This window comes from Barbus barbus (genome assembly GCF_936440315.1).
Source record: "Barbus barbus genome assembly, chromosome: 41".
NCBI classification, from domain to species: Eukaryota; Metazoa; Chordata; class Actinopteri; order Cypriniformes; family Cyprinidae; genus Barbus; species Barbus barbus.
The window spans coordinates 23,761,019-23,774,521 of record NC_136719.1 but is presented as its reverse complement, the minus strand read 5'-3'; the positions used below and the strand labels follow the sequence as shown (position 1 = coordinate 23,774,521).

The 13,503-nt window shown below is 34.0% G+C and overlaps 1 protein-coding gene across 1 annotated transcript; it reads left to right on the top strand.

The window, feature by feature from the left end:
• Positions 1-1,436: 1,436 nt before the first annotated feature.
• On the top strand, positions 1,437-10,350 carry LOC306860456 (cerebellin-4-like; the record flags this gene model as incomplete). Its single annotated transcript, XM_079402187.1, has 3 exons — positions 1,437-1,730; positions 9,115-9,231; positions 10,153-10,350. 3 exons carry the CDS (start codon positions 1,437-1,439, stop codon positions 10,348-10,350), a joined length of 609 nt encoding a protein of 202 aa, XP_079258313.1.
• Positions 10,351-13,503: the final 3,153 nt, after the last annotated feature.

The following is a 13,503-nucleotide window of genomic DNA, read 5'->3' as shown; positions in this document are numbered from 1 at the left end:
GGACTGTAACATCCTGTAATTTATAATGAGTATCAAATTATTAAAATAATAAAAAATATAACATTTGAAAAAAGCAGAAAAATAATAATGACTTCGGACACCAGGACACCAAATGTACCTGCAATTATGGAATCACCCACATATATATATATATATGTGTGTGTGTGTGTGTGTATATGCATATGCATGCAGTTTGGCCTTATAATATAAATATTGTGGTTACACTTTATTTTGGGGTGCCCATGTTACAGTGTAATTATACATTTAAGTACTGAGTAATATTAATAAACTACATGTAATTACTAAATGGTTATGGTTAGGATTAGGGTTTGGTTTAGGGTTACTTGCATAATTAATTACTATAATAGTAAGTACATGTAATGTGTAACAAAGACACCTTAAAATAAAGTGTTACCAATATTGTCAATAATTGTAAATACATTCAGTAATAATATTAATTAATCGTGAATAATAGTGCATGAATGTGATATAAAAAAATACATATAATGTATAATACAAAAATATTTCTGTTGAAGTATTGTTTCAGGGTGTATATTGAGAGAGAGAGAGCGCGCACGCGCGCGAGAGAGAGAGAATTATAATGCTAATAATATAAATTAGAAACTATAATACATTTTTATTGAATTATTCTTCTGCATGTCAGGGTGTGGCCAACATTACAATATGAAAAAAAGTTATACAGTTTGCCAATGTATTAATATCAATTGTGTTAATGTTATTAATAAATAAATAATAATATTCAAATTATCACGAATAATGTTTGCATGCTATATAAAATATTTGTAGTAACAATTATAATAATAATAATCTTAATTTAAAAAACTGTAAATAACTTTCTGTTTGCTGGATCTCAGGTGTATATTTAAAAAATAATCTGACGTTACGCAGCACATCGGGTGTCACAGTGAGTTCACAGAGTCGGGCGTCATTAAGGGTGTGCGCGCGCTCACAGAAGTGTCTTTTGGTCGAAAGAGAGAGAGGAACATCCACAGATGTGCGAAGAGGGTCGCTTTAGGGTTTTGCTTTAGTTTACGTGCTTAGTTTTATGACACAAAAGTAGTATGGACAAAAAGTGTCTGTTGCGCAGGCATTGCGGGTTATGATCTCAGTGCGCACTGAGCGGATTTTTACGCGAAGTCGCCAGGAACCTACAGAAAACTGCAGCTCTACAAAACTCGCCTGACCGATCCTCCGGAGTTCAAAACTATCGGAATCACACGGAAATAAGTCAAACAATCAAAACATGACATAGACATACGCTTGGTGCATCCACCTACGCGCGTTTGGTGATTTGTAAATCAGCGGCTGGTGTCTGGACGGATGTTTGGCGTAAACGAGCACAAACACGGAGCAGACGCGAAGTGACAGGACCCAGAGAGCCCTTTGGATTTTGGCTACACTGGAGATCGTTCATCATGGTGTCCGTAACGCGCTTTAATAAGGCGTTTGTCGACTGCATGGCTCTTTTGTTCTGCCTGGCCGTCATGTGTGAGCTGGTTTTGGCTCAGAATGACACGGAACCCATCGTCCTGGAGGGCAAGTGTCTGGTGGTTTGTGACTCGAACCCCGCCGACTGGAAGAGCTCCTCCTCGCCGCTGGGCATCTCCGTGCGCGCCGCCAACTCCAAAGTGGCTTTCTCCGCGGTCAGGAGCAACAACCACGAGCCCTCGGAGATGAGCAATAAAACGAGAATCATATATTTTGACCAGGTAAGGCTGAATTTTGGGGTTTTATGCATGCTATGCTGAAACTATTTTTTTTTTTTTTTAATAATAGACTTTTCAGACCTTCTAACTTGTGAAGCTCGTGCTTTAGACTAATCGTTTTGGATATGTTTATGTTTACTTGCATACATTTCAGTTTTAACTACAAAGAAATAACAATAATAATAAAAAAACCTTTTAATAGCGAGTTATGTTCTCGCACTATATAGGGGTAAGTTGTCACAGTGTCATTAAACAGCCTGTCAGACAATTGTGAATAAATATATACATGAATAAATAAAATAAAAGCAAAAATGTAAAAGGTAACCTATGGAGATATCAAATGATTAATCTGGCCAATACTTAAATATTGTATGTAATAAATAAAAAAATACAAGTGTGACAACTTGCCCCTTCCTTTTGTAACTACACATTGATCTGCTTTTGTAATTAAATTAATTTATTTAATATTTGTTACACTGATGGAGTTTTTAAAGCTCATTTTACCTTCACATATTTTGGCTTTTTTAGCGGATCTAATTAAGTGAAACCAATATTATAGAATATTAAAATACAACAGGCATAAAGCACTAAATTAATTTGTCACCATTACAGCTGGTCATATTGAATTTGCATTGGTTAATAATGTTCTAAATTAGATTACTGTGATAACTGTTCGGTCTAGAGGTCAATTATTATTTTGAATTTAATATGGACATTAACACAGAATATTGTGAAAACAAAAATCAGCTGGGATGAATTCAAAATAAATAGATTGGAGTTCAGATATATACATTCAGCATAGATTTTGTGAACATATTTGTACATGAAAAAGATCGTTTCAGAACTTGTGATCAGATTCACAGCTGCTCACCTGAAAAATGGTCTAATTGTTCATAAATAATAAATTGCATTTATGTGTTTGAGACTGAGAGCACATAAACGCAGGGTTTCCATTACTGCAGCAGATGCACAGGCATGAAATACCACTGTTATAGGTCATTAGTGATGAGTCAAACTGTCAGGCCTGTAAAGGGCAGAGATTTGTTCTTATTGTATTGCTTATTTTTAGCTGTGTTTGTGGTGAAAGTGGCATGTGCTGCACTCATGCATTCACACGTTTTGCTTAACTTCAGCCTTTAGCTTTATGACTGAAAATTTTTTAATTGGGAACATCATGCTTTTGCTGAATTCATGGCATACTGCATTTCAATTCACTCCCATTCCATTTGATATGAACTTTAAAGCACTCATAAAAGCATTTTAAAAAGTGTGAATTTTTAATGTTCTGCGTGTTTTGGTGCACCTGATTTCATTCAGTTCGCTTGCTTGGTCAAAGACGTGGTAGAATTAATGAAGGAACGTCATTATGCAGGGTCAGATCAAACACGCAGCCTGTATGATGTGCATGCCTGAAGAAAACCTATTTTATCACCAATAACCTTGAAATGAATAAAAATTCTGTTGGAGATGAGATCAACGTGTGTTTGTTTCTCATGATTCAATTATTTCCCAGAAGGTAGAGGAGGGATGTTTGGAGACATGTGTGAGACATGCTTCCGTACAACTTTTTCTCAGTGTTTACTCCCCCTCCTATTGTTTCAAACCTGTCTGATGTAGAAAAAATAAATAAATTAGGTCAATTACATTGAATGGGAACTGAAGATGTAAATCCTACAAAAGGATATATCACCATAAAAGTGGTCTACTATAGCTAAAGCATTTATTTTCCAAGTTTTTGTTTTAAATCACATGATTTATTTTTGTGTGGAACAGATTGAAATCCACTTTAATATTCACTGAAAGTATGAAAACAAAACACTGTCCATTGTGAGCGAATCAGATGTTTTAGTGAATCAATTGCTACAGAAATCTAAATGGATCAGACTGACTGATAGATCTGATCCCGTTCTCAAATTCAACTCATTGACTCAGTGATTCGTTCATGTCGGTTATGGGAAATATATACATAAATAGTATGATAAATGTATAATATTTTTGAGGAATAATGTATTATAATTAGTGCCGTCAAACGATTAATCGCGATTAATCGCATCCAAAATAAAAGGTTTTGTTCACATAATATATGTGCGTGTACTGTGCATATTTATTATGAATCTATAAATGCACACACAAGCATGTATTTAAGAAAAATAAGTTATGTTTATATTTTGAATATATTTATATATAATATAAATTATAACAATATAAATATATACATGTAAATATTTTTTTAAATATATACTGTATGTGTGTGTATATATATATATATATATATATATATATACACATAATAAATATACACAGTACACACACATAGTATGTAAACAAAAACGGTTATTTTGGATGCGATTAATCGCGATTAATCGTTTGACGGCACTAATTATAATACATTATTCCTCATGCATATTATACATTTATAATACTTTTATGGTGCTTTTGCATGATTTTTGATGCTTGAAAGCTCAATCCTCATTTAATCGGAAAAAAACTTACCAACTACACTGTAAATATGCTTTATTTAAGATTGTAAATAAGATTATTAGAGCATGTTTTACAAGAAAAACTAGTTTCTTAAAGTAGTAAAGTAGTTTCTTCTACTTCAAAATGTCATGTTTAATTCAGTGTGTTCATTTATTTATTTGCACAGTAATTGTTTGTGAAATTTACTAGCAATTTCACAGCCGATTCCTTCATGGATCAGACTGATCTGATTCTCTGATTCAACTCACTGACTCAATGATTCGTTCACATCGATCATGGGAAACATTATCAGACTTAACTATAACTAAATAAGATTTAGATTGTGATCCGTTCCTCACAGAAAACTTTATACCTATAAAAGATATGAAATATATTGCATGAGTATGTTTGTTACTGTTTTGGTGCTTTTGCATCCTTTTTGATACTTCAGTAAATAGCTCAGTCTCCATTTACTGTAATGGAAAAAAAAAATCAAAGCTGTAAATACGATTATTCGAGTATTACAATAAAGTACTATTACCGTTTTTCTTCTTCAAAATTTCACTTTTAATTTGATGTCACTTGCTGTTTCTTTGTAATTGTTTGTAAAATTACTAGCAATTTCACAGCTGATTTGTTCATAGATCAGACTCTTTGATCTGACTGATCCGATTGTCCAGTTCAACTCACTGACTCTGATTCATTCATTCAAATTTTCATCTGTTCTTCACACAAAGCCATTGTATGCCTTCAGAACATTGTAAATACAGTGCATGGCTACTTTTATGAATTTTATGCATCTTTTGCATCATTATTAATGCTCAAATGTCCCCATATATTGTAATTTCATTCAGTTTTAGTCAGTGTTACTTGTCATTTCTTTGTAATTGTTTGTGAAATTTACTAACCACCGGTTTCACAGACAAGGCTTAAGCCTAGTCCTAGACTAAAATTTAAATCTTAGCTGTTTCAAATGAAATAAACTTGCACTGACTGATCTTAAAATATATCAGTGACTTTCTTTTGTCTCAAGATGCGCCCCAGTAATGTTATTTTCTAAGCATGTTTATAAAAATTACTTAAATGTCCTAATTGAACTATGGCCTAATCCTGGCTTAGTCTAAGCCCTGTCTGTGAAACCGGGCCTAGAAGTTTCACAGCTGATTCATTCATAGATCAGACCGATTGATCTGATCGAACCAACTCTCATATTCAACTCACTATGATTCATTTGCATTGATCATAATATTATCAGTGAATAAGACTTCAATTTTGTGTTTCTCACACAAAGCTATCATATACCTTGCAAAATATGACTATTTTTATGGAGCTTTTGCATGCTTGTTGAAAGCCTCAGTCACAATTTATTGTGATGGAACAAGAAACCAACTGCACTTAAAACAAATTGTGGAGAATAGCTGATTAAAAATTGTTTGTACACCTTTTTTTCAGTGTACAGAATTCAAAATCTTTCTTTTCTGTTCCACAGAAGAAGGAAAGTCACACGGGTCTGGAGCAACACTAGGGAGAGTAAATGAATTAGCATTTTAGGATGATCTATTTCTTTAATTCCCAGAGATTTCGACAGATGGGTTAGGATAAAATTGTTTCTTTTTGCTGAGATACACAGGAAGCTGTGTTCATTTTGCCCTTGAGGAGCCATTATTCTCCTCTCATTGCTTTGGCTGCAGGAAAATGAAAAAATACGGTAAAGAAAAAAAAAAAAAGGTGCAGGACTGACCAGCTGCCCTCAGCCACTGAGCTCCAGCACCTTGACACACATAACACCGTCCAATCGCCTGTCCTGGCATGTCTCTGGTTCGCGGGACGCCGCTGGGAAAGGCTGCTTGGAGCTCACGGACTGAGAGAGAAAGAGAGAGATCTGCCCTTGTGAATGTACCAAGAGCTTTTTGAACCAACAAAAGAGCTAGGTGTTTGGGATGCTGAGTAATCCTGGTGCAATATCACAGCTAGTTTATGCGCAAAGCCTTTGTTGCCTTCATATAGCGAGTCCTGCGTCACTGCCGCGCCGCTCTATAAATATTCATGCATCATATACAATGGGGTCCCAAAATCCGAGAGGGAAAGCATTTATTTAATTTAATACAGGAAAATCATATGAAAAGGAGAAGTGAAAAGCTTTTGAATGTGTTTCATTTTAACTAAGTGTCTTAGAATTTGCTATGTCTGATGTGAATCAAACCTGATGACTGTGTTTTCCTGCATGATCTTGTTCTTCAGTACAAAAATGACTGTCTTATCTAGTTTTCCAGTACAAATAAACAGTATAGATATTCTTAAATGAAGACAGAAATGAAAATTATGAAGAATTGTACAGTTAAGTGACTTAACACAAGAATAATAATCTCCCAGTGGGGTAAGAAAAATTAATTTGTTTTCCCTTTTACATTTATTACGTTTATTTATCTGACCCCAAAGGCTGATATTTTTTTTCTTGTTTTAAGCATAAATTGACTTCATTTTGCAACATTATTTCGAAAACATGACTTAATATTTTAAGTAATTTTGCTTCTCAAGTAAATGTAGCTTGGTGCTGTTAAGAGTAGTGGTCAAAAATTACAGTTTTATTCTTCCCCAAATGAAATGAATGTGCTATATTTTAGTTCAGTAATGGTTTTTATGTAATATTTTATATTTTTAGGACATTTTATGGTACTAAATGAGCATAGACCTGAAAATAAATTTTTTAGCTTAAACTAGTACATCTTGGCCCAGTTTCACAGACAGGGCTTAGACTAAACCAGGATTAGGTCATAGTTCAATTAGGATATTTAAGTTATTTTTATTAACATGTCTTAGAAAAAAACATTACTGGTGTGCGTCTTGAGACAAAACAAAGGCACTGATATGTTTTAAGATCAGTCAGTGCTAGTTTATTTCAGTTAAAACAGCTCAGAATTACATTTTAGTCTGGGACTAGTCTTAAGCCTGGTCTGTGAAACCGAGGGCAAGAATTCTTTGGAGCACAGACTTAAGTTTGCTCTTTTAAAAGAAGACACTTGGCAGATTATTGTAGCAGTGAAAAAAGTTCAAAAAGTAAAACTAAAGATGTTTAAGTTTATTGTTATAAAAATGCCCAAAAATAAAAAAAAATAATTGTATCTGAAATATATATATAAAAAACTGTGTGAAAATCAAAGCTATTAATCTAAACAGGTTGTGTTCCAAATTTGAGGTTGGTAGCTTTAAGTAAGATTTTGTTCCAAACATTTCCATTAGATCAAATTAGCTTCCTATTCATATCCGATGTGGTCAAAAGTACAAATGTTGCCTATAAATGTAGTAAAACAAGACAAAATAATATTTTGCATTATACAAATGCATGGGGGCACACGATCAACTTAACAATATGACTTATTCTTTTAACACCAGAACTTTCTTTTGTTTGAATGGTTTCAAAATCTGAAACTTTCTTTTCAGTTTCAGGTTTAACCCCCCAAAAAGTGCTCTCAGATTTTTGGACCTCAGTATTGTAGCCTATATATATATTTGTGACCATTCATAAAAAGCTGAACAAGTATGAATTCTCCCTTTTGTTTGAGTTCTTCTTAATAAAGCAAAGATCAAAAGAGAGAGAGCAATGTACAAATTTACCTTTGTGCGCTCAGAGGGTCAATATACGAACTCTGTCTACTCATCTTTCTGTCCACAAGGTGAAAACAATAAATACACTTTCTTTTTGATGTTTACTTCAATCAGTTTTTCCAACATAACCTGAAATTTCATCAGTTTTGAGAACACTGTGTTTTAAGCCTGTTGCAGGACGTTTGGCTCGAATAACATTTGATTTAAGTTCAGTTGTCCTGCATTTTTTGCCAGTAATTGGACCTAAATGCAGGAAGATGACATAGGTGAAGTGTAATTATGCTTGATCATCTAAAATAATAGATGAAAACGCATTGATTTTATTCTAAGTTTGTGGGTGGAGTGATGCATTTATTTAAATAATTCCCAAACTCTAAATATTAAAATTCAGTACTAACTCTCACACTATTTGTGCATGAATGAGACCTCATATGGTGTAGTTTTTTGAATTACACTACAGTTCAAAAATACAGTAAAAACAGTAATATTGTAAAAAAATATTGTTTAAAAAATAACTGTTTTCTATTTGAATATATTGCTGTGATCAAAGCCGATTTCTCAGCATCATTACTCCAGTCTTCAGTGTCACATGATCCTTCAGAAATCATTCTAATATTTTGATTTGCTGCACAAGAAATATTTCTTATCATCAGTGTTGAAACAATATTTTTAAAGCGTTGTTTTAACCACTTGTTAACAGTGTTGATTTAACCACTGCATGTGCTGAAAATTAATTTGAAAGTCCTGTTTTATATATCTTCAATTTAACGAATCAATATTTTAAATTGATCAATCTTTTAAAAAGATTAATATATTAGTCTTTCTTGTTTCAGTTGAATAAAACATGTTTTTATGACAATCCCTGCTAACTGCAATTGTGATTCACATGTAAATGAATTTATGATGCCTCTAAAAAGTGTATATCCTGCTTCAGATACAGTTTCTGTCTTTGGCACGAGTGAAAATCCAGCTATGATTGATTGTCCTGCATTTGCTATGGTTCATGGTGCCACATCACCAGATTAGAGTTGAATGATGGTCAGCATGACCGTGAGAATGAGAAATCAGCATGACAGTAGGAAACCCTGAGATTGGTTTCACTGCTGAGGAGAATTATTACTGAAAAGTCCAGTTGTAAACATGAGTGCATTCATATTTCATTCCTGCTGCCTTTTGTAATCTCATGTTTTTTCAAGGTCTTTGTTTGAGATTTTTGCATCCCAAACATATATAGTTCACAGAACTGTAAGCCTGGATAGGATATTTCATTGTCATTATGTGTTGAATCAGGTCTGATTCCTCTGAAAACCCTCTTTTGCAGGTTCTTGTCAACATAGGAAACTATTTCACGCTGGACTCCGTCTTTCTTTGTCCCCGGAAAGGAATCTACAGCTTTAACTTCCACGTTATTAAAGTGTACCAGAGCCAGACTATACAAGTAAGCACTGACTATATCTCTCACGCAAAGAAAATATTTAATCAGCTTCATTTTAGTATCGTATTTGAGGTTCATAATGAACAGAGTTAGAGAAATAGGAAACTGGGTGACATTTGAAGCCTGTATAAATATTGTATTTTAAATGTGTTCTCAGTTCAGTGCAATACAAGGTCTTACAGTACACTTTATAGTCCATATTCTCATGAATTATTGCAACTTAGAGTTCAAAATAAATGTTTAACCATCTACATATAATCAAATTCATTATTTATCATGCAGGAACTTCAGTGCTTTTCAGAAGGAAACTTTTATTGATAAAAATAATAATAAATTATAATTCAAATATATTTAACATGCATATTTTTGAAAGCATGTTTTTGTCATTTAAAAAGCAACAATTTCAAATTGATTATATTCAGATATAAAATGTAGATTTTCATTGTAAATATAAGGTCATTCATACTGATTCAATTGTAATCAACTATATATTTTCATAAATAACTGTAATCATAGTTATAATATTGCTGTAAAATATTAGCAATTTTAAATTCCTATTTTTTCCTGTAAATTTTAAATTAATTTAACAAAACAATCCATGCAATTTTACTGTAAAGCCCTTAAAAATATATAAATGTATATAATATATAAATAAATTTGTTAAAATTGCTAATATTTTACAGTGATATTATAGCTATGATTCATTTTTTTTAATGAAAATCAGATTACAATATAATTTATTATGAATTATATGCATTTATTATATGCAAGCTTCAAGTCAAGTGTTATGAAAAATTATACTTAAACAAGATACAAGAATAGTTTTTTATTTTCATAAATGTGGCCATGATATGAAATCATAGAATAAGTCCTGTCACACTTGTACACTTGAGATCTCTGATTTGATTTTCTCTCTGCGTTCAGGTGAATTTAATGCTGAATGGAAAGCCAGTCATCTCTGCCTTCGCCGGTGACAAAGACGTCACACGTGAGGCCGCCACCAACGGAGTCCTGCTGCACCTCAACAAAGAAGACAAGGTTTATCTGAAACTGGAGAAGGGCAATCTGGTAGGCGGATGGCAATACTCCACCTTTTCTGGCTTTCTTGTTTTCCCACTGTAAAGCAAACAGAAAGACTGCCACCTTTGCTGTCCTAACGTCATCGTGTATCCGGTCCTTCAGCATTAATTGGAGGCTCCCAATTGGAATCATAATTCCAGACATTCATTCAGCTGTTGTCTTTACGGACTACTGGAAAAACGCATCAGTGACAGTGAATCTGGAGAGAGGACATCTACTTCAGTGCAATATCACTTTCTGCTGCAAGTCACTCTTCATAGATCCGGGAGGTTCATCACATCATGTCACACTGTTTCCTTGTGGATGTTTTTGTTGCTTTTCTTTAGCGTGTGGTTTTAGTAAAATTATTATTATCTGTTAGCAAGGTAATTTCCTCTCAGAGAGGAAATGCTCAGAACAGCCTCGCCACTTGATGGTGCAATATTTCAAAAACCTTGGCAGGAAAATTTAAAATAAATACAAATTAAAAAAAAATTTTCTAGAGCGAATACAAATTTCGATGTAAATTTAGCCTTGTTAAAGGAATAGTTCGTTAGAAAATGAAAATTTGCTGAAAATGTACACACCCTTGGGCTATCCAAGATGTAGATGTGTTTGTTTCTTCATCAGATTTGGAGAAATGTAGCATTCCATCACTTGCTCACCGATGGATCCTCTGCAGTGAATGGGTGCCGTCAGAATGAGAGTCAAAATAGCTGATAAAAACATCACAATAATCCACAAGAAATCCACACCTCTCCAATCCATTAGTTAATGTCTTGTGAAGCCAAAAGCTGTGCGCTTGTAGGAAACAAATATATCAAGGCATTTTTAACTTTAAACTGTTGCTCGAGGAGCCCGGTCTCATGCAAATGCGTATAAATATTATGGCAAATAAAAACGAAAATTCGTGCTATTGATACGCAAAAATAGACTTTGGCGTACACGAACGTGTTTGGCGTGCATATAATGCGCATTTTTCGCATGCATGTGATACGAAATTTGTTGGCGTGCATATGATACGCAGTTTTCGAGTACTGTAAAAAATTATCGTGATTTTAACGGTAATAAAATTGTGAAAATGCTACGGTAAAAACCTGTTACATGGTTAACGGAAAGTTCCTGTTCCATTTCAAATTCTGTTTGAATTTGACGTTTTTTCTTTGAAATAACTGTATTTCTTCTTAGTTTTTTCTTATCAGTTATGTTTATTATGGTTGTATGTTACATCTAATGTTGTTAAATGAATGTTTATAGCATATTTCAGTTTAATGAGTCTCACCATGATGGTGTTTAGTGCTTGTGTGAATGACTCTGTGCACCTTCTGTATATGCTATTGTTTAAAAGTTGCTTGTGATGGGCTTTGGCTCATCATGTGACTTTCTCATCATCACCTGCATTTGGTGGTTATCAGTGCATTTCAAAGGAACAAAACAGATTTCAGTACTTTAATAGGTTGGTATATTAAGATTATATCAGTTAAAGAAATTACGGTATTTAACTGTAAATTTAAGTTAAAACCGTAAAACCTAAAATGTTGCTACTGTATTTTTTACGGTAGAATACTGGCAACCACAGCTACCAGTTTTTTACTGTAAATTTTACAGAATGTTTTTACAGTGTACATATGATACACATCTACCCCACAACCCTAATCCTACCCATCGCGTAGCATATAGGGGAAAGGGAAAGGGAAGTGGTGTGTGGCCAAGTATGGTGAATATATATACTCGGAATTTGTGCTTTGCATTTAACCCATCTAAGTGTACACACACAGTAGTGAACATACACCCAGAGCAGTGGGCAGCCATGTTGCGGCTCCCGGGGAGCAGTTGGGGGTTCGGTGCTTTGCTCAAGGGTCTCACCTCAGTCGTGGTATTGAGGGTGGAGAGAGTGTTGGTTGAAAATTGAGGGTGCAATATACAGGCCAAAGTCCATTTTTGCGTATCAATACCACAAGTTTTCATTTTTATTTTGCGTACTATTTATATGCACTTTCATGAGATCGGGTTGAAGCCCTTCCAGCTAAAAGTCCTCTATCCATGATAAATCTTTCTTCAGTGAAAAAGTGTCTCGAGAGAGATCTGCACAAATCAAACACCGTTTACAAAACAGAACACTCCAGAAAGTCTTAATATGTGGGTGGATTTTGGTCTAAGAGGACAACAGGGGATAGACTTTTTCACTGGAGGAAACATTATTATGGATTATGAACTCATATTTTGTGCAGAAGCGACGGTTTAAAGCTAAAACGTCTTCATGATAGATTTATTTCTTACAAACACTCAGAGTTTTGCTTAACTGATGGACTAGAGTGGTGTGTGATTATTGTGATGTTTTTCTCAGCTGTTTGAACTCTCATTCTGACGGCACCCATTCACTGTAAGTGATGTAATGCTACATTTCTCCAAATCTGATGAAGAAACAAACTCGTCTACATGGGGACAAATTAAGAAATTTATTTCTTAATTTGCCTTGTAAAAAAAGAAGATTGTTATTTTCTTGTTAAAAAAACGACAGGATCATATCAAAGGAAAATATGTATAAAACATAATTATTGATTTCAATCCTGCAATGTGAATGCAAAAGAATAAAAGCTAATTTTCACCGTTAAGAGTTGTTAAAGGGAATATTTTTGTGATCCGTTCAGTGACTTGTTACAGCACAGTTTGCTTTAACAGAGTCTGTGGCAGCACATGACATGGCATGGCGGGGTGGAGGCTTCGGTGAGTGGAAAGGTGCCAATTAGCTCAGACAAGCTGCTGTAACACTCTTCAGTGAACTCATTAGAATGTAAACACAACAAGCGTATTCAACATTCATCCGCTTTTGGAATTACTGGCTGTCACTCACGAGTCACTTAGACTGTGTGGTTGGAGTTACAGCTGAACTGTAGTTCACTAGAGGCTGGTCTTTGTGAGACTTAATGACCGCAGATGGAGTGTTGATCTTGTCACAGAGGATAGTTCATGCAAAAAGGAAAAAGTGTCATAATTTACTCCTTATTTTAATCCAAACCCATATACTGTTAATTTTCTTTCAACCTCTTACAACCTCAAAAAGGACAGAAAAGTACACCAAAATTTGTCCATATCACAACAGTCATGCTCTATAGTCCAAGCCATTAAACCATTTTTGAATTTAAATAAATAAAAAATAAAAAACGGTTGTTCAGAATTAAATACTGATTTACTCATACCAGTGTTTTAATTTAG